The sequence below is a fragment of the Haemorhous mexicanus genome, chromosome 17, assembly GCF_027477595.1.
Source record: "Haemorhous mexicanus isolate bHaeMex1 chromosome 17, bHaeMex1.pri, whole genome shotgun sequence".
NCBI classification, from domain to species: domain Eukaryota; kingdom Metazoa; phylum Chordata; class Aves; order Passeriformes; family Fringillidae; genus Haemorhous; species Haemorhous mexicanus.
In genome coordinates, this window is record NC_082357.1 from 1,468,275 (window position 1) to 1,494,918 (window position 26,644).

General features: G+C 55.9%; 2 protein-coding genes across 8 annotated transcripts in view; both read right to left on the bottom strand.

The window, feature by feature from the left end:
• The window catches only part of UBN1 (ubinuclein 1), a 35,216-nt gene extending 26,045 nt beyond the window's left edge, over positions 1 to 9,171 (bottom strand). For 3 of the 7 annotated variants that reach the window (XM_059861637.1, XM_059861641.1, XM_059861638.1), the window contains exons 1-6: positions 8,193 to 8,985; positions 6,490 to 6,576; positions 5,504 to 5,599; positions 4,864 to 4,998; positions 4,322 to 4,425; positions 2,847 to 3,276 (exon numbers count right to left, since the gene is read on the bottom strand). In XM_059861637.1, the coding sequence (XP_059717620.1) occupies positions 2,847 to 3,276; positions 4,322 to 4,425; positions 4,864 to 4,998; positions 5,504 to 5,599; positions 6,490 to 6,576; positions 8,193 to 8,432 (1,092 nt within the window). In that variant the 5' untranslated portion in view covers positions 8,433 to 8,985. Of the gene's footprint in view, positions 1 to 2,846; positions 3,277 to 4,321; positions 4,426 to 4,863; positions 4,999 to 5,503; positions 5,600 to 6,489; positions 6,577 to 8,192; positions 8,987 to 9,101 lie in introns of those variants that run through there. The other 4 variants (XM_059861642.1, XM_059861639.1, XM_059861636.1 and 1 more) reach the window with 3 other exon arrangements.
• A 3,195-nt stretch (positions 9,172 to 12,366) lies between these two features.
• Positions 12,367 to 16,839, bottom strand: LOC132335209 (nucleoside diphosphate kinase 3-like). Its single transcript, XM_059861506.1, has 5 exons — positions 16,686 to 16,839; positions 16,257 to 16,387; positions 15,761 to 15,862; positions 15,201 to 15,313; positions 12,367 to 14,496 (listed from the first exon to the last, which is right to left on the bottom strand). Exons 1-5 carry the CDS (start codon positions 16,729 to 16,731, stop codon positions 14,379 to 14,381), a joined length of 510 nt encoding a protein of 169 aa, XP_059717489.1. The 5' UTR covers positions 16,732 to 16,839; the 3' UTR covers positions 12,367 to 14,378.
• Positions 16,840 to 26,644: the final 9,805 nt, after the last annotated feature.

The following is a 26,644-nucleotide window of genomic DNA, read 5'->3' on the forward strand; positions in this document are numbered from 1 at the left end:
TTATCTTCAGTGACAGGAGTTACTCAGCATCTCCACTTCAGTAAGAGGTGCTCTAAACTGAAGTGCCCCAGGAGGCAGAACCACCACAGAGCTCCAAGGGCATGTTTATGACTTAAAATCAGTGTTTAAAACCACACCAGCAGCAGGAACAAAACCTCCCAGCACTGCTGACAGGCTGATGGTGACAGCCCTGACACCACAAGGCTGAAAGCACACTTTGACAGGCCAGGAAGGGATCCCTGGGCAGCACCCAGTATTTTCCTTCTCCAAAACAGACTGGAGCTTCCCAGAGCACACCACACTGTGGAGAAGATGGGTGAGCCCCCCAGGAGCCCAGCTGCAGGAGGAGCAACTGGTGAAAAGACATAAGATCATCCTTCTAGACATTAATATATTCCACTCCCTTGCTGGTACCCTGGCTGCTGAGAACTTGAGACTTTCTGTGCTGCCAGGCACTGACCCCCAAGAGAACACTGCATTGACCTGAGGCTGTGGAGAAGTTTCCAAAATGGAATGACAGAGCTGGGATTGTGGGTGTGGAGTTTGAATAGAAGTGTGCCATATCACAGGGTGGGAAACTCAAGAGTTTCAGGGTTTAGAATACAGCAATATATAAAAAGCAAGATGGAGGTTTTAGGGCGGAGGCTGGTCCTGCTTCTTCACCTTCTTCTCCATGGGTTTGGGTGGTTTTGTGTGATTGGATAAAAAGTCCACACTGCAGGCACAGGTGGTTGGTTATTGGGTTAAAAGTAAAAATAATTTAGGTGTCATTTCTTAATTGGACAGTTTAGCCTTCAAAGGCCCTGTAGAGAGAGATACATTGCCATTTTCTACCTTGTTACAGCAAAGTACTGTAGAACTCACAGCTTGTGAGACTGTAACACAGGTAAGAACTAATAAACATCTGGGTCCCAACAAGAAATACTGTCTGGTGATTTAATCTTGACCTTGACAGAAAAGAAGCAAAGAATCCCTTACTCTCTAAATGGGACCCCAACAACCAGATGTTAAGATGGCTGAAGGACTCAAATTGCCAAACTGGTGCAGCTCCAGTGGTACCCAAGCTTCAGCAAAGGATCTGCCTGTGACATGGAAATGGTTCTAGCAAATCCCCAAGCCCCATCTAGAGGGCTTTCCAGGCCTTCTCCCAGTGCAGAACTGGGGCAATGCTTTCCAGCTGCACCCTCTGATTTTACACACACAGCACTGTGCACCCCTTCAGTGTCCTGACCAGCACAGCACATTAAAAATATTATGGTGGCATTTGTCCTTGTCATGGTTTAACCCCAGCCTGCAACTCAGCCCCACACAGCTGCTGCTCCCTCACCCAGGTGGGATGGGGCAGGAAATCACAAGGGTAAAAGTGAGAAAACCCATGGGCTGAGACAAGGCAGTGTAAAAGGGAAAGCAAAAGCCATGCAAACAAAGGAAACAAGGAATTCTTTCCCCACTTCCCATGGACAGGCAGGTGTTGAGCCATCCCCAGGACAGCAGGGCTCCATCACATGTATCATGTGGGAAAACAAATGCCATCACTCCAAACATCCCCCTCTTCCTTTCCCCCCAGTTTTATATGCTGAGCATGACCCCCCTGTCTGGGATATCCCTGCTGGGATCAGCTGTCCTGGCTGTCCCCTCCCAGCTCCTCCTGCCCCCCAGGCCCCTCACTGGCAGTGTGGGGTGGGAGCAGCAAAGGCCTTGGCACTGGGTGAGCCCTCCCTGCTCAACAACAAAACATCCCTGGGTTATCAGCTCTCTTCACAGCACAATTCAAAGCTGCCCCAAAGCAGCCACTGTGGAGAAAATTACCTCTATCCCAGCCCAAACCAGCCCTCCAGGCTCAGTAATTCACAGTTCAGTCCACTCATGTCAATCTGACTCTGGCAATTACTGCTTGCATCAGGAGCACACTTTTCCAAGAGGGGCAAAGAAGGAATCCTGGTCAGGTGTGATCTCAAGTGTCACATTCAGCACCTGACAAGATAAAGCACTTGGACATCACCTGACATCTGGGCCTTCAAGAAAATCACTAAGAGGAAGCTGAATGGCACAAAGGTGTGATCCCAGTGGATCTGAGAAACTCCTCCACTGGAATGTGCTCTGTCCCTGGGGGCTGCCACACACAGCCAGCAGAGCTGTGCCCCTCCTGTCACACACAGCCAGCAGAGCTGTGCCCCTCCTGTCACACACAGCCAGCAGAGCTGTGCCCCTCCTGTCACACACAGCCAGCAGAGCTGTGCCCCTCCTGTCACACACAGCCAGCAGAGCTGTGCCTGTCACACACAGCCAGCAGAGCTGTGCCCCTCCTGTCACACACTCTCCTGTCACACACTCCCAGCAGAGCTGTGCCCCTCCTGTCACACACTCTCCTGTCACACACTCCCAGCAGAGCTGTGCCTCTCCTGTCACACACACTCTCCTGTCACACACTCCCAGCAGAGCTGTGCCTCTCCTGTCACACACACTCTCCTGTCACACACTCCCAGCAGAGCTGTGCCTCTCCTGTCACACACACTCTCCTGTCACACACTCCCAGCAGAGCTGTGCCTCTCCTGTCACACACTCTCCTGTCACACACTCCCAGCAGAGCTGTGCCTCTCCTGTCACACACACCCTCCTGTCACACAATCCCAGCAGAGCTGTGCCTCTCCTGTCACACACACTCTCCTGTCACACACTCCCAGCAGAGCTGTGCCTCTCCTGTCACACACACTCTCCTGTGACACACTCCCAGCAGAGCTGTGCCTCTCCTGTCACACACACTCTCCTGTCACACACTCTCCTGTGACACACTCCCAGCAGAGCTGTGCCCCCTGGCAGCCCCACTGCCCCAGGAGCTGCTGTACCTGAGCCAGTTCCTTGATCCTTTTCTCCAGGGGGGCTGGCAGCCCTTCTGGGAGGGATGGTGGCTGCTTGAACTCCTGCTCCAAGGCAGGATCGCTGCCATCCTCCAGCTCAGGGCAGGGGCTGCCCTCGGGGGACTCGCTGAGGAGCCGCTCCAGGTCCAGCTCGCTCAGGGAGTCCATGGCTGAGGCTGCCTGGAGCAGGTCACTGTCACTGGCGTGGCCAAAGAGGGACAGCAGAGGGTCAGCCATGGCCTCTGCCTCCCTTGGGGCTGCAGGGTCGGCTGGGGAAGGGGTCACCACTTTCTGCTCGTCGTCTTTTTTCTTCTGAGCATCCTTCTCCTTCTGGAACTTCTTCAGCATCTCCTTGACACTGAGAGCTCCAGAGTATTTCTTCTTCTTCTTCTCCTTACTTGCATTTAATGCTGTGAAGCTGCAAACAAAGAGTAGAGGGGGAAAGGGAACTGAATACAAGATCAAGGAGCAGACAGGGTCCCTTCTCCCCCAGTTCACTTCAGGCACAATTCCCTGGCAAGTCTTAGCTCCTTAACCAATTATAGCAGAAAAAGTATTTTACAGCTTCTAAAAGTCTCAGGGTTCTTTCTGGCTGTTCAATTCAGCTCAGAGAAGGCTGTCCTGAGCCACTGCAGAGAGGTGCTGGGGCCTAAACCACCTCCACAGAGCTCTGCTTTCATGAGCTACATGAAATTATTGTTATTCCAGCAAGGAAGGTTGGGAAATGCACAATTAGTACAGAGGAACTGAGGCAGGACAGAGTTAGTGTGAAGCTTTCTGCTGTGTTAAAACCAGGAGAGCAAATTCCTTTCCTTGCTCACTTTGAAGGAATCACACACTGATGACACCACACCACACACGGGCTGCTGCTGCCCAAAAGCAGATCCATGCAGGAAAAAATAAATTACAAAGAACAGTTAAAGGAAGAAGGAAAAAACTGAGGAGGAAAATACAGGAAATTAATGAAAATCAACAGATATAGATACTGAAAGAGACAGGCCAGGCAGACCAAAGCATGGACAGAGCTACAGCACAAGATGACTCAGAACAAAAAGAAAACTCATTCCATTTTACAGCCCAAAAGCTATAAAAGAGCTGAGCACTCATCCAAGAAATACTTTGGGCAGGAGTACAAAGGACTGCCCAGAGAGAGCAGTAACACAGCCTGCCTTGTAACCTCTCCCTCCCTGGCAGCCCCACACTGACAGCCCCAAGCCTTTCCCACCTGCCTTTCCTCCCACAGCTCCATCCCAACAGTTGTTATCTTTCCCTCTCCTCTCCAGATCTGTTCCCACCAAACAGAGCACCAAAACCACCCCTGCCTTTCTTTCCCACTTGGGAAGCAACAGGGTGTTTGCAATGGGCATTCAAGCCACCCCACACTGCAACAGCTCCCTACTGCAGCCACCTGGAACCCTGAAACAAAGTGCTGAGCAACAAGAATTGCCTCCTCCCCTCCTTACCCGGCTTTTGGAAACTTGGACTTCTTTGATTTCTTTTCCTTGTCATAAGAATCATCCTTCTTCTTCTTCTTTATTTTTTCACCCCCATCTTTCAACTTCCGCTTCTGCAGAGGGTTAAAAATGAGTCACAATCCAAGAGTTTCCCACAAGATTGCCAGCACTCCCAGAGCCACTTTGGGACCTCTCCCAGGAATGTGAAAACACAGGACTCATTAACCCAACCCCCTACATCCCTCCCCATGGTTCTGGCAGGTGTTGCCTTCAGCATTTGACAGCACCCCCATAATGCTGTGACTTCCAGGGTGACAGGGAGCTGCTGCCACCTCTGCTCTGGGAACCAGGTAACCCCACCAGAGTCTTATCCATGCCAGACATGCTTCATTTTACTCAAAAATTTTAGGATACAGTGGGATTTCAAGTGCCTATCCCTATTCTGTCCACACCAAGTCACAAATCTCTCCCACTCTTGATGTTAAGACACTTTCATGCAGCAAGCTCTGAGCTGTAACAGAGGGAATAATTGAGAAAGCTGCTTTCCTGACCTTGGGACACTTCTTCTTCTTCTCTTTGACATAGTCATCCTCAGACTCAGAGGCCTGCCGGAACTGCAGCGTTCCTGAGTTGATGTAGAACCCTCCATACTTGGTAGTGAGAGAGGCAGGAACCAGCTCATCATACTGCAAATAACAGAGAACACTTCATTGGCACTGGCACCTGGTTACTGCATTCCACAGCTCAGCTGCTTGGAAGATGCAGTGGGATTCATGGAATCACAAAACATGCTGAGTTGGAAGGGATCATCAGACTGAGTCCAGCTCCTGGCCCTGCACAGACACCCCAACAATCCCATCCCTGAGAGCACTGTCCAAATGCTCTGGAGCTCACACAGGCTTGGTGCTGTGGCTTTGAGAAAGCTGTTCCAGTGCCTGACCATGCCCTGGGGGAAGAACCTTTTCCTGATATCCCAGCTAAAGCTCCCTGACTCAGCTCCAGCCATGTCCTCAAGTCCTGTCCCTGGCCACAAGACTGAGGAGGTCGTGCTCCCCCAGGAACACACTGGAATGCCTACCAGCATCTCCTGCCAGGCAGCTGCCCCAGAGCTCTCACTCCCTGGCCCTGGCAGCCTCGTGGCTCACTCCCAGGGCAGGTTCAGCCTCCCCTCAGCCACCTTCAGGCACTCACAGCTTCCGAGTTGTCGATGAAGGAGTCGGACTCATCATAGCCATAGCCCATATCAATCAAATCCTGAATCCGGTCCTTCCTGCGCCTCTTGCCACCCTGAACAAGGAAACATGGACACTGGCATCACTTTTCCATCCCAGCAGCACAGAGATACCCTGACACAGGACAGCAACACTGCCTCCAGGACAGAAAAGCTGCAGCAGAACCAAAGCAGGGCTGGCTCCCATCGCACTGTGCTCCCAGGCTGTGGCAAATCCAGTTTTAGGCCTTGTCATACAGAAACAAAACAGTGCAGCAAAATGAAAAACTGCCAGCCAGACTCCACACTGAACTGGGTCTGCACCCCTTCAACAATCCTGCCAGGGCTCTCTTCCACAGGGCTTGCTCTTCCCTGAGTGCTCCAGCAGGTACAGACTCAGTGCTACAGACATCAAACACCCACAGAGTGTGGCAGGGTGAGCCACGGGCCAAATCTGTGTCACAGAACAACACACAACTTGCTGCCCCAAAGTGCCAAAGGGTATAAAAACCACAGTGTGGTTTTACTGCCAGCCACAGAAATCATGCAAAAGGAAGAACAGAAAGGAACAGGTAAGAGAGATCCATGCAGCAGGGTCCTGAGGGCAGTGTCCTCATCCCAGCCCCGTGCTCAGAGACTGAACATTCCATCCTGACACAGCAACAAGGCCTAAGAATTCATTTTTGCTTAAGGAAAACTCAATTTTATCAATCACAGTAAGTGATTTGCTGCTCACTTCAGTTCATATAATTCGCTTTAATCAGACTCATCTGATTTAAGAATGAATCTGAACTATTTTTGCAGCCCTGAGACAGAAAAAGAGCATAAAAACCAGCACATGGCAGCCAGGAAAAAGGACTGGGGGAGAACAGGAACTTGAGAGCCAGTGAGCACTACAAGCACTGCCTGAGACATGAACAGCACTGCCCACCCCAAGAACAACATAATGTAAAGAAGGAACACTTACATATTTTTCTTCAAATTTCCTAGCAAGAGCCTCCACTTTATGCCTTTCCTTTTCCTCATCATTGAAGGGATCAGCTGGGTCTTTCTTCTGCAGAAACAAAAGGGGTAAAACAATGACAGCCAATCTTGTCACACTGCCCCCAAAACTGCAGGAGTTAAACCCATCCTGACTGGAGCAGCTGGGCAGAAGCTCAGATAAACCAACCTTTAGGACAGTGCTGATCAACATCTTCATCAGTGACAGGGACAGCGGGATCAGGGCACTCTCAGCATGTCTGGGGATGCCACCCAGCTCTGTGGGGTGGCTGACACACCTGAGGGATGGGAGGGCATCCAGAGGGACCTGGCAAGGCTGGAGAGCTGGGACCATGGGAACCTCATGAGGTTCAACCAAGCCAAATGCTGGAGCTGCACCTGGAACCTCTAGGATCAGTCCAGACTGGGAGATGAAGGGATTTAGAGCAGCCCCAGGAGAAGGATTTGGGCTGTTGGAGGGTGAGAGCTGGACCTGCCCCAGCCATGAGCACCCAGAAACCCTCCTGGGCTGGGCTGAGCCCCAGTGTGGGCAGCAGGAGGAGGGGATTCTGCCCCCTCAGGTGAAATCCCACCTGCAGAGCTGCCTCCAGATCTGGGGCCAACAGCAGCAGGACCTGGAGCTGCTGGAGAGAGTCCAGAGCAGCCCATGGAGATGCCCCAAGGGCTGGAGCCCCTCTGCCCTGGAGCCAGGCTGGCAGAGCTGGGGCTGCTCACCTGGAGAGGAGAAGGCTCCAGGGACACCTCAGAGCCCCTGCCAGGGCCTAAAGGGGCTCCAGGAGAGCTGCAGAGGAACTGGGGACAAGGCATGGAGGGACAGGACACAGGGAATGGCTCCCACTGCCAGAGGGCAGGGCTGGATGGGATATTGGGAATTAGGAATTGTTCCCTGGGAGGGTGAGCAGGCCCTGGTACAGGGTGCCCAGAGCAGCTGGGGCTGCCCCTGGATCCCTGGCAGTGCCCAAGGCCAGGCTGGGCAGGGCATGGAGCACCTGGGATAGTGGGAGCTATCCCCGCCCATGGCAGGGGGTGGAATAGGATGAGCTTTAAGGTCCCTTCCAAGCCAAACTATGCTGGGATTCTGAGAGTGTCCCTGTGGTTTGGGTGCTCTCCCAGCTAGTTTTGTACCTGCCTCTGCTTCTCACAACCCTCAAACCCCCTCCCCCCCCCAAAATTAAATGGCATAAAACATTAACTGACTGCTAACAGTCCTGAAGGCAAACAGTAAAAGGAACAGAATCCAGTAAGTTTATTTCCATAGACAAACACTCCTAACTCAAACTTTAGACAATACAAGAGTTTTCATTCATGTCCCCTTTGGTGCTCTTTGGAAAACAGCTCCTTATCACTGCCAGCTGCTCAGGTACCAAAACTCACTTTAGATCCAGCCATTCCAAACTGAACGAGCATCACATCCCACACCTGCCACAGCAAAACACCCTCCCAACACCAAACTCCAGCCAGGGCAAAGGAGTGCCCCAGCATGGCCTGACAACAAGCACCCCAGCCTGGGGGTCAGTTCTCCTGCCTGCAGGATGTTCACCCACCCTCCTCCCACCTCGCAGCACCCCACAGCAAACACCGACCCAGCTCTCACAACAGCCATGCTGAGACAGCCCTTGAGACCTTCAGCTACAGCACAGATCCCCACAGGCCCCCAGGGGCACTCACCTTGTCACCTGAAGAACCCCCTTTTACTTTCCCCCGACAGCTCTTGAGGAGATCGGGGTAGAAGAACTCGGGGCAGCGTTTGTGGTCGGGCTCGAAGAGGGTGAGAGTGATGCGCACGGCCGTGGCCGCCGGCTCCGCCTCCGGGGGCTGCTCTGCCTCGTCCTTCCGAGACCTCTTGAGGAAGCTGCTGCTCAGGGGCCCGTGCAGAGTGGTGAACGACACCCTGTGGGGCTCTGTCATGGCTATGGCCAAGCCTTACCAGGCCTCACGGCATCGTTCCCATCGCATTAGGAAAGGTCTGTGGGGCTGCACTGCTGGATTTCTTTCACCGCGGGTAACCGAGGATGCTGGTAGCAGAACAAGTGCTTTGCTTTTGGAGTTTTCCCGGGAAGTGACAAAGGGCCGTGCTGCGAGCGCTTGCTGCAATCATTAGAGAGAAAAAGGAGAGAAAGAAAGAAGTCAAGCCTTGTACCAGTCTTCCCTCCAACACTGGAAGTTCCTCGCTATCCCTCCAGTTCCATTGCAGCTCGCTCTCCTCACACCGCACCGCTCCATTGGTAAGGGCTGAAGGAAATCCAGCTGCCGGGGAACAAAACGAGCCCGCCACACTCGCTCTGACGCGGCCCAGGAGCCCCGGGCACGAACACCGGGCTGGGCTGCACCTCCCGGGCCGGGGCTGCACCTCCCGGGCCGGGGCTGCGCTCCGGCCGCCCGATGTCCCGCTGCACGGAGGCCCGCTCGCCGCTCACGGCTCACCGCTGTCTCTGGGACAGCGGCCCCGGCGGGGGCCGAGCGGGGCCCAGGGCTGAGCGGGGCCCGGGGAGGCAGCTCCGCCGGAGGGAGCGCGGCCGGCGGGGCGGAGGGGCGGCCCGAGGGAGCGGTGCCGGTGCCGGGCCCGCCCTCACTCACCGCCGGCGGGACGCAGCCGCCGCCGCTCCGGGCCCGCTGCGGCCCCGCGCCCGCGTCACGTGGGCGGTGCTGCCCTCGCGCCGGGCCGCGCGCGCCACGGCCAATCAGCGACGGCTCCAGCGGCCACACCTCGCACAAAGACCAATCAGCGGCAGCCGCCGCGGCCACACCTCGCGGGAAAGGCTCGCGGCCGACTGCCCCTCAGCACGTGATCGCAGCGGGCCAATCCCCGGCGCCGGCACGCCCCGTCCCGGCAGCCCGCGCGCGGCGGCGGGAGGGGCGGGAAGATGGCGGCGGCCTCTGAGGGAGCGGCGGAGAGCCGGCGGAGAGCGCACAGAGAGGCTGCCCGCGCCCGCTCCTCCCGCCCAGCAGCGTTTGGTGGAGCCTCATAAGAATCAGTGGCGTGAAGCCTCCAGGAAGTTGCGTTCGTCCTACTCCTCGTGTCTCTTAAACAAGCTGAGGATTCTTCCACAGAATGAAATGCAGTGTAGGGAATGTGTGTAACGATAAAAGGCAACAGAGTAACCTGATATATCTCTCTCTGTAGTGGCTCGCGCGGTAAGGCTGCAGGCCTGTGCTGGAAGATAACAGACTGGCAGCAGGCCCTGAACCTGCTCAGGACGCTCCGGCAGGACGGGACCCGATGGGATCCACGCCAGGGCACTGACTGATGGCACCCTGCGCCCTCTCCATTGTTTTACAGGGTTTGGGAAGTCTGAACAGTCTCTGTTGAGTGGAAGGTGATAAATGTCCCAGTTCTCAAGTAGACTTAAGGAAGACCCTGCGTCCTACAAGCCTGTCAGTCCCACTTCAGCGTCTATTGAAATCCTGGAGGTTATTTTGGGGAGTTGCTGAAAACCCCCTGCGAAACAACGCAGGCAGCAGTGACAGCCAGTGTGGGCTCCCAGGGGGAAGGTCCTGCTTCATCTTCATCCCCATTTGGGAGAGGCTCAGGCACTGACTGCCCAGAGCCCCACTGGGGCTCACCTGGTCCCAGCTGCCTGTGCCCTGCCAGCCCAGGGCACAGGGCTGTGCCAGACAGCTCTGAAACATCTCCAGTAACAGACACTCCACTCCCTCTCTGGGCAGCCTGTGCCACTGTACAAGGAAGTTTTTTGTGTTCATTTGGGACTTCTTGGGCTCAGTCCCTGCCCGTGGCTCTGATGCCATTGCTGGGCCCTGGAGCAGAGCCTGGGCCTGGCTCTGAGCCCTCCTTGCACCCAGGGACACCCAGGGCTGAGGCCCCCTCTCAGCTGGAGCTCCTCTCCAGGCTGAGCAGCCCCAGCTTTCTAAGCCTTTCCTCACAAGGAGATGCTCCAGGCCCTTCAGCATCCTCACAGCCCCTACCAGACCTGCTCCAGGAGCTCCATGTCCCTCCTGTGCTGACACAGCATTCCAGCTGTGCCTCCCAGGCTGGGCACAGGGGCAGGATCCCCTCCCTCACACCCCCAGGAACCCCCCTTGGCCCCTGGGCTGGTCAGGAGCAGAGCAGTCAGTGTCACTCTCCTCCACAGAGCTGCAGCCCAGTCTGGTGCCTGGGGTTGTTCCTCCCCAGCTGCAGGAGCCTGCTATGGCCTGTGCTGAATTCCAGAAGGTTCCTCTGCCCCGGTTGAGGTCCCTCTGAGGGATCAGCCCCCCTCCCAGCTCTGTGTCAGCCATCCTTGGAAGGCAGTAGATGGGGTGGGTTGGGGTTCTAGCAAAGCTTTTGGTACTATCTCCAGCACTCTCTTGGGTAAGCTGTCCCTGACACAGCTCCACCATTGCATGGGTGAGCAGGCAGTGCCAGCTCAAGCTCAAAGGACTATAGCAAATGGGGTCACATCAGGAATGGCCCCAAATGGCCCCCTGTATCCAGTGTGGTTTTCCCAGAATTTCCAGGGGTGTTGGGGAAGGGGCTGGGACATCCAGACGGGCAGGAAGCTCCAAAAATCCCATGATTTGGGTGGCTGGATATGGCAGCAAAGCTGGGATGAGGCTGGAATGAAAGAAGACCCCTCCAAATCCAAGGAAAAGGGGGAAAAAAGCCCAATATTGCCATGGAACTGGTTTGTCAGGGCAGGGAAAAAGGACAGTCACCAGTGGGGTTACACAGGGCTCTGTTTGAGGGCTGGTCCTCTTGAATGTTTTTGTAAATGCTCCAAATCCAGGAATTTACCATACATTAAGCAGGTTTGCCAACAACAGTGACCTGGAAGGGGCTGTGGAGCCCCAAAGGGCCCTTACAGGGAGCTGGGCAGTCACAACCTGTGTGAAATCCAACAGCAGCAGTGCTGGACTCTGCACCTGGGACAGGGCTGGACAATCTGGGGGGTGAGAGGCTGGAGAACAGCCAGCAGACAGACCTGGGGGCTGGCAGCAACTTCAGGAGGAGCCATCAGTGGCAGCCAGAAGAGCTGACTCTGCCCTGGGTACAGCTGAGGGAGGGGATTGTCCTGCTCTGCACCGGGGCTGGAGCTCTGTGTTCCCACTAACAGGGCTGGAAGCAAAACTCTGGGGAGAACACGTCCAAAGAGAGAACATGGAGCAAAACTCTGGAGAGAAGAGGTGAAAAGCCATTTCCCATCCCATAAAATTTTTAACCATCTTTCATTTTAAATGCTCCATGTTTGTTTGGTTGACAGCAGCAGCTCAGACCTTGGCAAATGCACTGCTGGCAATCCAGGGAAAAGCCCCAGGAGCAGAAAGCAGGGTCTGACACAGGGCTGGAATCCAGCCAAGAGGATGGGGCAGGGCTCTTCAAGTGGTGCCCAGCAACAGGAGGAGGAGCAAGAGCCAGAAAGTAAAACACAAGAAGTCTCCTCTCAAGATGAGGAAGAATTTCTTTACACTGAGGGTGCCCAAGCATGGGAGCAGGTGCCCAGGGAGTTTCCTGCTCTGGAGACATTCCAAACCCTCCTGGACACATTCCTGTGATGGCTGCTCCGTGTGACCCTGATCTGACAGGGAACTGAATGATCTCCAGAGGTCCTTTCCAACCCCAGCTATTCTTGGATTTTGTGATTCCTGCAGGAGCATAGTTCCTGCTGTTTCTGCTGCCAGGAGCGTGTGGTGCTGATGTTCACCCTGGCTCCACTGAACATCACCCCAGCCAGACTTCTGCTTCAGTGGGAAGCACAAGAGCCCTGCACAGGGCAGAGACAAGGGCATCTCTGCTGCCTTCACCTCCTCCAGCTCTGACACACAACTGCTGCACCCAAAACCTCCCAGGCTATTTCTGACAAGCACCTGCAGCCTCCTGCCTTCAAGGGCCCCAAGAGGAACAACAGACAGCTTCTACATTTATTATTACAGTTTAACACAGTCTTGGACAGAGGAGAAGCAGCAGAAACCAACATGCAAAGCAATTAAAAGTCCCCAGGGGCTCGAGGAACACCAGCCACAGCTCAGCTCCTGGACCTGCTCCCAGCAGGGTCTCTGGGAGCCCTTTCCCTGCAGCTGCTGCTCCATCGTGCCCCAGAGTGGGACGAGGTGATGGCAGACACCAAACCTACACACACAGAGAGGAGAGGATGGGCCTGGGATTGTGTCTCAGTGAGTCAGGTCCAGTATCTGACTGGAGTTCAGTGCACTTTGAAACCAGGAGGCATCTTCAATCTTGTCTGTGCAGACAGGGAGAAGAAGGATCCTCCAAGAAGAGGCAATGGCAGGAGATGAAGCTCAGCTATTTGGGCAGAGTTTCCCTGTGTCAGAGCTGGCAGCTCCTGGTGCCAACAGCTCTTCTCAATGCATCTGTCAAACAACAAACGTGGCCTTCCTCCCACTGGCTTCACACCTTGGTCTTCACCAGTGCCTTCTCCTGCAGCCTGCTGCAGCCAGACTCCAAATTCAGCCAAGTGGACAATTTCCAGGAACAAATGGGATCTGTCAGGTATTTAGAGCTGGACACAGGTGCTTGGAGAAGGTCCCAAGGCAGGAGGAGCCTTGGCTGAGGCAGCTGGACAGCCCCACTCACTGAGCAAGACCTCCCACCCCTGCCCTGCTCAGCCCCACCACCCTGGGGCCAGCAGGGAGCAGGAGTGGGGCTGACTTCACTCTGCTCCCTCAGAGCTGCCCTCATTCTCCAGCACCTCCGAAGCTGAGCACCCAGAGGGACAGGCTTTCAGGGCACAGGTCAAACTCATCCTGCACACAGGAAAGCCCTGGGGATCTTGTTCCCTGGGCCATGTCCCTCATCCATGGCAGGACTCCATGTCACTGTCCCTGTCCTTTTGCTCTGGTGAGGCTGCACAGGGAGCTCAGACACAGCACAGCTCTGAGGAGCTGGGTGGCCAGGGATAGCTCATAGGTGGTGTCCAGCCTGTTACAAACTGGTTTCCTGATACCCTCCCAGCAGGAAAGCTCCACTGCAAGCTCTCAGGGGGACAAGGAAGATGTCAGGACCTGCCAGAGCTCAGTGCCAGGACTGCACAGCCTCTGCACAAGAGAGAGCTAAATACTCCCCTAAATCTGAGCCCCAGATCCACAAACCCTTCCCTGCCTCCCTCTCCCCCTTCTATTCCTGTGGCTGCTGCAGTGCTGCTGCCTCACATCAGTGACACAGAGGGACAGTCTGGTGTCAGGCTGGGTCAGGGCCATGCAGCATCAGAGAACCAGAGCAGACCTGAAGGAGCTGCTTCCCACTCCACAGCCACAGCCCAGGAAGCAGAGCCTGAGGAATTGTGCGTTTAGCAGCATTTGGAGAATCTTTCTTCCATGGACTCACTCATCACATCTGAAACTTGGTCAGCTTTTGCCAGCCCAGCACCCAGGGCTCCCCCCAAGGGAGAGAGAATTGTCCCATCCTTCATTCCTTGTCTTGGAATGAACTCCAAAATGAGAGTTTACTCCCTTATCCTACAGCAGCCCAATTCTTTAAAAGCCTTTGGTGAAAAGCCTTCTAGAAAAGCAGGTAAATTGTCAAGCCCATCACCTTGTGACCAGCACCTCTCCCAGCAGCAAGAAAAACGCATTCTCCTGCTCCAGGCAGGGATGAGAACACCCTGGAATGGGCCAAGAGCCCAAGTTTTGCTTCAATTAATCAGCTTGAGCTACCTGGGATTTAAGATGCTTCAGCAAACAGAGCAACAATACCAACTACCTACTAGAGCAGAGAGAGAAAAAAAGAGCTCCCCTTGGCAGGAGCTGAACCAGAGTTCCACACACAGCCCAGCTCCCAGGATCCCACAGGCAGAAGAGGAATCCCACAGAGGATCTGCAGCCAGCCCCAGCAGCTGCCATGAGATGGATGGAAATGTGCTGTGTCCCAGCAGGAGGATGAACTCCCCCTGGGAGTGCTGCTCACTCGTAGATCCAGTGTGCAGCCGTGTCCTCCCAGCAGGGCAGCTCCTCGGGGCGGAACCAGAGCGAGATCTCCTGCTGGGCACTCTCCACAGAGTCACTGCCATGGATCACGTTCCTGTGGGCAAGGAGAAAGCTCTCACCAAGCTGGGAAAGGTGGGAGAGGGATGCTGCAGTCTGCAAAATTCCCCCTTAACCAATTTCATTAAACCAGTCCTGTCCCACAATATCCCTTCCTATCCCATACCACTCATCCTTTCAGCAATGCCAGCTCCCAGCACTCCCCCCTTCTAGGCTGAGGAACCTTTTGTTTGCTACAGGAGGAGCTACAAGTGACTGTAGCTCTGGGATGTGCATTTCTTATGACAATGATTCCAGCTGTGCCTCCAGATTTTCCCCCTTCCATCAAAGCAGGTTTGGTATCAGACACCAGGAAACAGATCTAAGGCAGGATGGTTCAGTAAGAGCTGTGTCTACCACGAGCCAGGCTGGGGCCACCCAAGGATATTCACCTGCTCCCATAAAAGGACTGAGTGGGAGCCTCCCTTCCTCTTCACAGCCTGACAGTCCTGATTACCAGAGGAAAACAGGCAAAGCCCACCTGCTTTCAACAGAGCACTCAGGAGGAAGGAAAGACACAACCCAGGCTCTTCCTCCTATTAAAGCCAACCCTGGGAAGCAGAGCTCAGCTCTGGTCTGAGCACAAAAGGGAGAACTTCTGCTCTGGGAATGCAGATCGATGTGGCTTGGGCAGGCCTGGCACAGGAATGCCTGGACAGGATGCCCTGAAACACTGAGGGAAGAAGTAGTCAAAGCTCTCACTTGCTGACTTCAACACAGAAGTCTCCTCGGATGGTGCCAGGCCTGGATTCAGCTGGATTGGTCTCCCCGATCATGGTGCGAACTGTCTTCACCACATCCAGGCCCTGCCAGACCTACAGGAGAGCAAAACCAGGATCAGCTTCCACAGCTGCCCCAGCAGGTCACAGCTGCCCTCTGAATTCCCCACCAGATTCACCCGGGTGACAGACAGCAAAGGGTCTCTCCAAATTATTCTTCCAAAGTTGATTTTGGAAAATAATCCAAATTGTCTGTAGATTTCTCCCCATCCCTGGAAGTGTTCAAGATCAGGCTGGATGGGGCTTGGAGCAACCTTGGTCTAGTGGAAGGTGCCCCTGCCATGGCAGGGGGTGGAACGAGACCTTTAAGATCCCTTCCAACCCAAGCCATTCTATGATTTAATTTACAACAGAAAACATCCCTGCAGTTCAGTACAGCTTCAAGAGACCCTCTGAGGGGAGATATCACCTTACTTCCACTGTGCCAGCAGCCACTGCTGCTCACACCTGGCACTTGGTCCCTGTTCCTTGGCCAGCACTCACCATGGCCACGATGGGCCCGGAGCTCATGTACTTCACCAGGCGGCCGTAGAAGGGACGGTCCTGCAGGGCGATGTAGTGCTCCTTCAGCAGCTCCTCCGAGGCCTGCACAGAGCACAGAGCTCAGTCTGCTCCCACAGGGGCATCTGGACAAGGGCTGTGCCTCAGGGACGCAGGAAATTAACAGAATGAAGCTCTTGCACAGATGCCCAATTCCAGGAGTGAAACAGCAGAAGCCTGACACAGACAGGCATTTCCAGCTGCCAGCTTACAGTGCCAGCCCTGGAGTACAGGCACAGCCAAGGGCAGACATGCTCCCCACAGCTGGAGTCACCCTCCCAGTGCCAACTCCCTGAGCTGCGAGGATTTGGTGCTGGAGTGACACCAGCAGGCTCTACAGGCAGAACCCCCAGCTGTTACCAGCAGAAACACGGCTTGGGGGGCCGCAGGGGCTCCTCGACTCCAGGGACGCCCAGCCTGGGTGGGCCCGGCCGCTCACCTGTAGCAGCTTCATCCCCACCAGCTGCAGCCCCTTCCTCTCGAAGCGCCGGATGATCTCCCCGACCAGGCGCCGCTGGACGCCGTCCGGTTTGATGGCCACGAAGGTTCGTTCATTGACCCCGCCGAAGGCTGCAGGGACAGGGCAGAGGTCTGAGGGGGGAAGGGGACGCCTCCGGGCCTTCAGCCAAGCGGGCACAGGGGGGTGGCAGGCCCTCAGCCGAGGGGACACAGGGGGTTCCCAGGTTCCCGCGGGGGAGGGCAGGGCGGTCCTGGCCGCAGAGAGCACAGGGACAGGGGGGCCTGGCCTGGGCCTTCAGCCGCGGGGTCTCTCCCGGAGAAGGGAGGTCCCTGGCCCTCAGGCACAAGGGGAGTGCGGATCCCTGTTCCTCAGACCCGGCCGGGGGTCCCGTCCCGTCCCGTTCCGTACCACTGTGGAAGAGGCCAGCGAAGAGCCCCAGCACCAGGCAGATCATGGCGGCGCCGCGCTTAAAGGGGCCGTGCTCCCCCCGCGCTGTCACCGCCCCCCGCGGAACCGTTGTGCCGGGGGCGCGGAGCGGCGGGGCGGAAACACGGGGACACCGGGTACGGCCCGTTCGCATGGTAACGGGCGGGGCCCGATGCAGGCCCGGCGGGGACACACCGAGCTCCACCGGGCCGAGGTGTCCCGGCCGCGGCCTCCTTGCTGCCGCCTCTGAGCTCCCCTGTGCCGCTGGCCCGGCGACAGCGTCACGGGTGTTTATGATACTGTTTTGCCCCCGCTGTCACTGTCGTTGCGGTCGTGACTGCACGCTAGTCGTGGTTAGAGCAGTCCGGTGTGGGGCGGCTGCTGCGGTACTGAGCAGCCCCCCTAGACCGGGCAGGGAGCTCTGAGCTCCCCCGAGCCGTGCTGCGAGAGCAGAAGGGCAGAGCAGCTGGGGAGCTCCTCTGTCCAGAGCACAGGCACTGACTGCATGTTGGGGTGTCAGACCCCGGCTGTCAGTGCCCTCTCAGCCTCGGGGGTCGTTAGCACAGCGCTGCAGGACTCCATTTCCTGCTCTCAGGAACTCCCCTCTTGGTTCAGCTCCCTCCAAAATCAGCCTCTGGAAACACCAGCACATTAAATACCTGCACCAGGTGCCCTGTGGAGGGCTGGCTTTGTTCCCAGAGCTGCTCGGGTGCCTCATGGAGTGCTGGCTCTGCTTCCATCCTGCTTCTCGTGTTCAGAGACAGTGTTCTGCTCCCTCTCCTCTCTTAGCTCTCGGCTGGCACAAGCAGGAATCCCTCTCCAAACAGCAGGGATCCAGTTGCTCTATCGTTTTGGGTAAATTATTCCCGCGTTTGTAGCAATCAGTCATTAGTTGTTGCATCCTGGAGGTGCAGAGCGTGGCTTTGAGGCCTGGGGGAAGCTGACCCCTTTGCTTCAGTACGGTTGTTACTCTGGCCGTGGTAGGATAAACTCTGTCCATTGTAGAGCCGTGGGCACTGCTCGGGAGGCGAGGGCTGTGCCAGAGGCCGTTCCCAGAGGCCGTTCCCAGAGGCCGTTCCCAGAGGCCGTTCCCAGAGGCTGTATCCAGAGGCTGTTCCCAGAGCTGTTCCCAGAGCTGTTCCCAGGGCCGTATCCAGAGGCTGTTCCCGGGGCTGTTCCCAGAACTGTTCCCAGCGGCTGTATCCAGAGGCCGTTCCCAGAGGCCGTTCCCAGAGGCTGTATCCAGAACTGTTCCCAGAGCTGTTCCCAGGGCCGTATCCAGAGGCTGTTCCCAGAGGCCGTATCCAGAGCTGTTCCCGGGGCCGTATCCAGGGCTGTTCCCGGAGCTGTTCCCAGAGCTGTTCCCAGAGGCTGTTCCCAGAGCTGTTCCCAGGGCCGTATCCAGAGCTGTTCCCGGGGCTGTTCCCAGAGCTGTATCCAGAGCTGTATCCAGAGCTGTTCCCAGAGCTGTTCCTAGAGCTGTTCCCGGGGCCGTATCCAGAGCTGTTCCCGGGGCCGTTCCCAGGGCCGTATCCAGAGCTGTTCCCAGAGCTGTTCCCAGGGCCGTATCCAGAGCTGTTCCCGGGGCTGTTCCCAGAGCTGTATCCAGAGCTGTTCCCAGAGGCTGTTCCCAGAGGCTGTTCCCAGAGGCTGTTCCCGGGGCTGTTCCCAGAGGCTGTTCCCGGGGCCGTATCCAGAGCTGTTCCCAGAGCTGTTCCCAGAGGCTGTTCCCAGAGGCTGTTCCCGGGGCCGTATCCAGAGGCTGTTCCCAGGGCCGTATCCAGAGCTGTTCCCAGGGCCGTATCCAGAGCTGTTCCCAGAGCTGTTCCCAGAGCTGTTCCCGGGGCTGTTCCCAGAGCTGTTCCCAGAACTGTTCCCAGGGCCGTATCCAGAGGTTGTTCCCGGGGCTGTTCCCAGAGCTGTTCCCAGAACTGTTCCCAGGGCCGTATCCAGAGCTGTTCCCGAGGCTGTATCCAGAGGCTGTTCCCAGAGGCTGTTCCCAGAGGCTGTTCCCGGGGCTGTTCCCAGAGGCTATTCCTGGGGCCGTATCCAGAGCTGTTCCCAGAGCTGTTCCCAGGGCCGTATCCAGAGCTGTTCCCAGGGCCGTATCCAGAGCTGTTCCCAGGGCCGTATCCAGAGGCTGTTCCCAGAGGCTGTTCCCAGAGGCTGTTCCCAGAGGCTGTTCCCAGAGGCTGTTCCCAGGGCCGTATCCAGAGCTGTTCCCGGGGCTGTTCCCGGGGCTGTTCCCGGGGCTGTTCCCAGAGCTGTTCCCGGGGCCGTATCCAGAGCTGTTCCCGGGGCCGTATCCCGGGGCTGTTCCCGGGGCTGTTCCCAGAGCTGTTCCCAGAGGCTGTATCCAGAGCTGTTCCCGGGGCTGTTCCCAGAGCTGTTCCCGGGGCCGTATCCCGGGCTGTTCCCGGGGCTGTTCCCAGAGCTGTTCCCAGAGCTGTTCCCAGAGCTGTTCCCAGAGGCTGTATCCAGAGCTGTTCCCAGAGCTGTTCCCAGAGCTGTTCCCAGAGCTGTTCCCAGAGCTGTTCCCGGGGCTGTTCCCAGAGCTGTTCCAAGGGCCGTATCCAGAGCTGTTCCCAGGGCTGTTCCCAGAGCTGTTCCCGGGGCTGTTCCCAGAGCTGTTCCAAGGGCCGTATCCAGAGCTGTTCCCAGGGCTGTTCCCAGGGCTGTTCCCAGAGCTGTTCCCAGAGCTGTTCCCAGAGCTGTTCCCAGAGGCTGTATCCAGAGCTGTTCCCGGGGCTGTTCCCAGAGCTGTTCCCGGGGCCGTATCCAGAGGCTGTTCCCGGGGCTGTTCCCAGAGCTGTTCCTGGGGCCGTATCCAGAGCTGTTCCCAGAGCTGTTCCCAGGGCTGTTCCCAGAGCTGTTCCCGGGGCTGTTCCCAGAGCTGTTCCCGGGGCTGTTCCCAGAGGCTGTTCCCGGCTCTGGTGCCGGCAGAGGGAGCGCGGGCAGCGCGGAGCCGCTCCCGGCCCTCGGCAGCGCGGGGCCCGTCCCGTCCGGGCATCCCTAAAACTTCGCTGGGATTTTCAGGGGCACAAGCAGCGTTGTCAGCCCTCCCCTCGTGCTCTTAGGGGCAGCCGGGCTGTTTTGTCGGAACATCTCAGACAAAGCCCGTCTGGAGAAGGTGGCTGTGCAGGGGAACGGCCCTCGCACAGTTTGCAAAGGTTGCAGAGTCCTCTGAGGACAGTGCCCAATATGAGGTGTCAGCTCTCGTTTAGCTGCTCACAGAACCACTAATTAAGAGCACATTCTCCATGTGCTGCCCGTGACATCTGTGTGTGTCCAGCCTGGTGTGCAGGAGTGTCGTGGTTGAGACAGAGACAATACAAAGCCACACTCCATTTTCAGAAGGCTTCAAACCTGTTTTTATTTTAGCATGCATGCTTTTTATACATTCTTACAAAACTCCTAAGTTTACACTTTACTCATTGGTCAGGAAAGACAAACAAAGTGCTCATTGGAACAGACAGTTGCAGATTTCTCTTATTTATGCTTCTTTCTTTCTTGGTTTCTATGTCAATGACCTTGGTAGGAAATTGTCCCAGGGGCAAACACAGATCCTCTTATCAAACTTCTCTCTGGCTCACAGAAGTGGCTGTAAAACCTCTTCCACACGGAGTGGCAGTGGGGCGAAGGAGTGTGGCAGGTGGTCAAACCCAGCTTCCTAACTCCAGCCCCGTGGCTGATCTCAGTCTTCCTTCACAGAAGGCTGGTTCAAAAATAATGATGTTGCTGTCAATTCCATAAGATTTATTCTAGGACACTTTTCAAGGTGCCTGCAGAGGTGTCAGTGATGAAGTCAGCAGCTCAGTCCCAGCCCAGCCAGCACCCGTGTGTGCTGCAGGCAGCCAGACTTCCACACATGCAGCATCCCTCATTTCACACTCATTTTATTTCTGGTGTTTGTCAATGCTGATGAAACACCTCATTTTCTCATACCAGGGTTGTTCTGTCATTCTCCACAGGTCTCCTCAAAGATCCTGGTGCAGGCACTTGGGTGCAGGTTTTCATTTCCTTGAACTGTAAATGTTCTTTTGAGCCTCCCTGCAGCAGAACTTGGAGGAGAAATGTGTCAAACACTCTCCACTTGGGTGAGTCCTTCTCATCTTCTCTGGCAATGCTGTGCTGTGGGGAGAAAACTTTGACTTCCCTCTTTAGGAGCCCCAGAAATGTGAATTACTGGTTTCCAGGTAGCTTGGAAGATGGAGCTGGGCCTGATTCCCAGGCAGATTGTTCCCAGTGTCTTTTAGGCACAGTTTTAGGCAGGTGTGCATGTAGGGTGAGCACAGGAAGCTGCAGTAAGCAAGAATGAGACTACAGATCCTTCCTACAGAGCTCTCACTTGGGTGCTCAGCATTCCCAGGCCAGATGTGTGCATGGAATAGTGCCACAGGCAGGAGCTGCACATCTGGAAGGGCTGAACAGGGTGGATCTGGGCATGGGGGATCTGAACAAATTTGCTGCCTCGTTTGGACAGCCCAGTGATCACTTTTTGAACCCCTGACTGGGAACCTGAAAGGCCAGGTACCTTGTGGCACCAAACACCTTCTGATTTCAGTGGGAAGGTTCAGTGTGGAGGATCCCAGGGTGGCAGGGAGCTGGGAGGGGCTGTTCCCCTGCTCGCCCCCACTGCAGGAATGTCAGGCGGAGGCAGAACTCTATTTTTGCTCCTGCTGGATAGAACATTGCAGATCCCGTGGTTATGTAAGAGACTCCAGAGCATGTAGGAGCAGATAAGGTGGCTATCCAACACTGTGCAGTGCAGACAAAGGCTTTTTGTCTCCTTTCATCACACTTAGCAACTCCTGCAGTTGGAGGAGTTCCTTCTCAGGCTCTGCCTGCCTTCCTTCTCAGGCTCTTTTTGCACCTTTTTGCTTGTTTGGGGAGGATTTTCACCTTTCAGGTCAGCCATGGTCTTTCACCAGCATAGCACTGGCACAGCCTGGAGTGTTGGTGCCTCTCACAGTGTGGGCTCTGCACAGCTGCAGACCTGTCTGCATTCATCCTGGACCACTGATCCTGCTGGAAATATTTCACCTTTTAGAATAAAGAGGGGTTGGTCGAGCCAGAGGATTTCCTGAAGCACCTTTTGCTTCAGGATACAGATGGGGATACAGATGTCAGAGCCAGAGCTACACAAAGTGCTCCACAGCAATGGAACATGGAACAAGCAAGAGGATCCTTTCCAAAGTGCCATTGCTCCACCCTGGAGCAAAGCTCTGATACAGAGGGGGGTGGTCTGAAAACTGGGAGTGGCTGAGTACAGCAGAAGGTCTCCAGGGATACACCTCTCACCCCAGGAGAGGCGCTGCTTCCTCAGGGGGACAGCTCAAACCTTGCCTTTCCTTGCATTTGGCTTTTCCATTCTCATGGAGTCCATGAAAATTTCCTGGAAAGAAGCACTCAGAGTACACAGCCCAGGGAAACACTTGCACTTTGAAGCAGAGGCTTGTGTTAGTTCTCACTTCTGTGCAGTGCTACAGCATTTTATTTATACCTGTATGGGCAGCCTGTGCTTCTTCCCTGAGAAATTCCCAATCCATCCAGTCCCATGCAAGGCCAGAGAAGGACAGGCTGGACTAGGCAGGGCATGAGGAGCTGGGTGCTGATGCTCTGGAGGTGAGCCAGGAGGGCAGCAGGACACTGGCTGCTGTTCATTGCCCTCAGAGATGTCCAGGGCCTGGAGCCCTTGTCCTGTGCTCTGAGTGTGTCACTTGTGTGCTGCTCTCAGTCCAGGCTCCTTCCTGTCCAGTTGGTGCACAGCAGAAGGGTCTCCTCTGTGCTGCTGCTGGGATCACATCCAAAACTCCTGCACAGATGTAGCTGCAGTAGCTTGGTCTGTCCTGTTCTGTCTGGACTGTTTCATAGAATCCCAGAGTGGTTTGAGTTGGAAGAGACCTCAAAGCTCATCTCATCCCACCCCCTGCCACGGGCAGGGATAGCTCTCACTATCCCAGGTCACTTCAAGCCCTGTCCAGCCTGGCCTTGGGCACTGCCAGAGATCCAGGGGCAGCCACAGCTGCTCTGGGCACCCTGTGCCAGGGCCTGCCCACCCTGCCAGGGAACAATTCCTTCCCAATATCCCATCCAGCCCTGCCCTCTGGCAGTGGGAAGCCATTCCCTGTGTCTTGTCCCTCCATGCCTTGTCCCCAGTCCCTCTCCAGCTCTCCTGGAGCCCCTTTAGGCCCTGGCAGGGGCTCTGAGGTGTCCCTGGAGCCTTCTCCTCTCCAGGTGAGCACCCCCAGCTCTGCCAGCCTGGCTCCAGAGCAGAGGGGCTCCAGGCCTTGGAGCATCAGGGATGATTTCTCAGGGACAGCCCCTGTCTCACCACCTCCTCAGCTCCTCACCTAAGCCTATGAGGATAAATGTGTTTTTTTAAACCCAGCTGTGGCCCGTGGAGTTCTGCAGCAGAGGCAGCCAGTGGGTCTCACCATGGTTTGGGATCTCCTCTCACTCACAGGGGAGCTGCTGCCACACCTTTGTCTCCAGCTCCAGGTCAGATCTGAGGTGGCAGATGTGGGACTAAGCCTGACCTTTCCCTCTTTACAGACAGCAGCCCTGGGGTGTGAGTGTGTGGGACTCCTGCATGAGCCCTGTGCCCAGGGCAGGCCAGGTAGCAGCCCCTGAGCCTGGCACTGCAGAGACCCAGCTCCCAGGAAGCTTCCTTTGCCTCACGAGGAGATTCTGGATGTAGAACCTGGAGTCCTGGAAGCTTTCTGTCACTTGGGCTGAGCTGATGGCCAAGTCCCACGTGTGTGAGCTCTGGAAGGAATGCTTTGCCAGGGAGGTGGTGGCTGCCTTGGATCAGGTTGCATTCCCTTGCTTACACCTTCACCCTGGAAAAGGGATCAAGGAGGAACTGTCAGCTTTGAGGCACTCTTTGGAGTCCCTTCAGAGGGGCCTGAGTGCAGCCTCCCCTCTCCAAACCCACCACCAGCTGCTCAGCTGTGGAAGGGGCTGTTAGCTCTCCCTCAGTTCCCTGCCCTGCAGAGCCTGTGTCCCCGCAGCAGTGCTTGTGATGCCACAGCAGTCACAAAGTAGTTCAAACACCATCTAAACCGTGGCTTGATATCCCTTGAACTAAATTCCTGCCCTGCCTGAACGTGCCCCAAAGGGGGATAGGACCCGCAGCTTACCGGGAGCTAGGAAAGATGAGCAACTTTGCAGCGGCTGAGTAAACAGCTCTGGGCAGCCCGCCTCCCTCCTCTGCCGGCCCGGCTCCCTGCCCTGCCATCCCAGCTCCCTCCTCTCCTATCCCGGCTCCCTCCTCTGCCGGCCCGGCTCCCTGCCCGGCTCCCTCCTCTGCCATCCCGGCTCCCTGCCCGGCTCCCTCCTCTGCCCGCCCGGCTCCCTGCCCTGCCATCCCTCCTCTCCTATCCCGGCTCCTTTCCCTGCCATCCCAGCTCCCTCCTCTCCTATCCCGGCTCCTTTCCCTGCCATCCCAGCTCCCTCCTCTGCCATGCCGGCTCCCTGCCCGGCTCCCTGCCCTGCCATCCCTCCTCTGCCATCCCGGCTCCCTGCCCTGCCATCCCAGCTCCCTCCTCTCCTATCCCGGCTCCCTCCTCTGCCGGCCCGGCTCCCTGCCCTGCCATCCCAGCTCCCTCCTCTCCTATCCCGGCTCCCTCCTCTCCTATCCCGGCTCCCTCCTCTGCCATCCCTGCTCCCTCCCCTGCCATCCCGGCCATCCCTTCTCCCAGCCCTGCCGGGCCAGCCCGGGCTCATCTCGCCCAGGAAAGTGTCCAACCCATGTGCTTTCATGGAATCATTAAGGTTGGAAAAGACCTCCAAGATCAAGTCCAGCCTTTGACCAAACACCACTGCCCGCTCAGCCATATCAGGAAGTTCCACATCCAGTGGTTTTTTGGCCACTCCCAGGGACGGTGACACGAGCGCTAGCAGGGGTGAGGAGGGTGAGAACCGCGGGCTGTCCTGGCTCGCCTGAGCCTTGGTCCATGTGTTACGTGTTTCACCTCCCACTTCTCTGCGTGCTGCAGCCGTGGGGTAACACCACGTGCTGTGTGTAGCAGGAATTTGGCCAGCACCTCTCTGACAAGGGCAACAACAAAACACCTGGACAAGTGAATAATTCTCTCACATCCCAAGCCCAGAGCTCTGGGAAACCTCAGTGAAAGTTACAGGGTTGTTTGTCTGTGTCTGCCAGCCTGTCCTTGCTGTCAGTGGAAGGGCCCAGATTATTTGTGTGTCTCAAGGTCCTTTTGAGTCTCTGCAGATGAAAATCTGTCCTCGTGGTGAATGCAGTGGTGACTCAGCACTAAGGAAGGAGGGAAGATGACCTTAGGAAAAGCTTTTCACCCCCGTGCTCTGGAGATGTCCAGGAAAAGAAAGAAGATTGAGTGGGGAAAAGATTGAGCCCTTGGCAGAAAGAGGCTTTAGAAGAAGCCCAGACTTAATGCCAGGTGATGCCTCAGGTTTTTGCTTTCATATTTTTCAGATTCTGTGCTGCTGTAGTGTGCAGTTCTGAGCTTCATATTAGGGGATGGTGAGCTTTCTTCACAGAGTAGGGAGACAAAACAATTCCCTCTCTAGCTGGGGGCCAAGGACAAATGATCCAAATCTCAGGCCCAAGAGCACAAACAATGTGGGCTGAACAGAGAAAAACAAGGAGGATGGGACTTCATAGGCTAGAGCTATAACTGAACAATTAACTCCAATATGCAAATGGAGCAGAACTTATCAAAGTGAGAGACCCTGTGACTAGCAATGCATTTTGTGACCATTTTGGGTTCACCTTGGGTGCAGCCCTGGCTGGGCTCTTGTGCTGCCCAAGCTGGATCCATTGAGGCCTCCTAACAAATCCCTACTTTATTCTCTAACTCCATCTAGTCTCTGTTCTAGGGCAGCACAAGGCATCAAGGGAAGGGCTGCAAACTCTGGGGTCTGGGCACACAGCAGCCTCAGGCCTTGATCCCAGCTCTTTCTGCAGCTGGAGCTGCTGGAGTTTCCTTCCTGCCCTTCCAGGGTCAGGGCATGCAAGAGGAGAACAACAACCCAGGACTCTGGCAGGTGTGGAAGTGACAATTCCAGCAGTAAAACAGAGTCAGCAGCAGCAGCTACAGCAGCAGCAGCTGCAGTAGAAGCAACCCCTCCCCTGCTCCAGGTGAGCCCTCAAAGCCCTCTGTGGCCTGTTAAAGCTTGGAGGATAAGGGCAGGGAGGAATGTCGAGAATGGGAATCTTCACTAAAATCTCTGTGTTGATGAAGCAAACAAGCTTTGAATGTGCCACCAGTTCCCCAGGGAAGCAAGCATTGTCTCTGGGTGTGTGATTAAACCAGAGCCTTGTTCCAGTGGTATTTGCTCACCCTCCTGTTGGCCCTCCCAGGCCTCTCCCTGCTGTGGTCCCACTTCCCAGGGCCTGCTCACATCACCTTGGATGTTTCCCAGGGGATACCTTTGGCTGCCCACCCAGCCAGGGCAGCTCAGTGGTTGTTGGGGCAGCCACTGTGCCCCATGGTCTGTCCCTCAGCTCTGGCTTTGATGTCCCAGTGGCTGCTGCTGCAGTCTGACAGCTACAGCCCCTCAGGCAGGAAATGTGTCACTCCAGAGCTGTGAGGGCTTTCCACAGGACACCAAGCTCTCCTCATGGTGTACCCCACACCTTCCTTGCTCTTCTGCTCTCTGATCCTTCAGGGAGCTGTTTTAGCTCACCAAGTTCTCCCTCTCTCCATGCCCCTGAGCTTTCTGCTGTTCCTGACTGAGAATGGCAGGAGCAGGACTAGACAGGGATGCTCTGACCCTTCTGACAGCAGCTCAGCCAATGGATGAAGGCACATTTTTATCAGTACATGCTTGTTTTTGTGAACATTAATCATATAAAACTCCTACTGGATGAGGAACTCTGACAGAACTTTTATTTTAATATAATCTCATGTAGTCAAATACTCTCCTGTCCTTCTCCTTGCCCTGGAGCTTTGCTC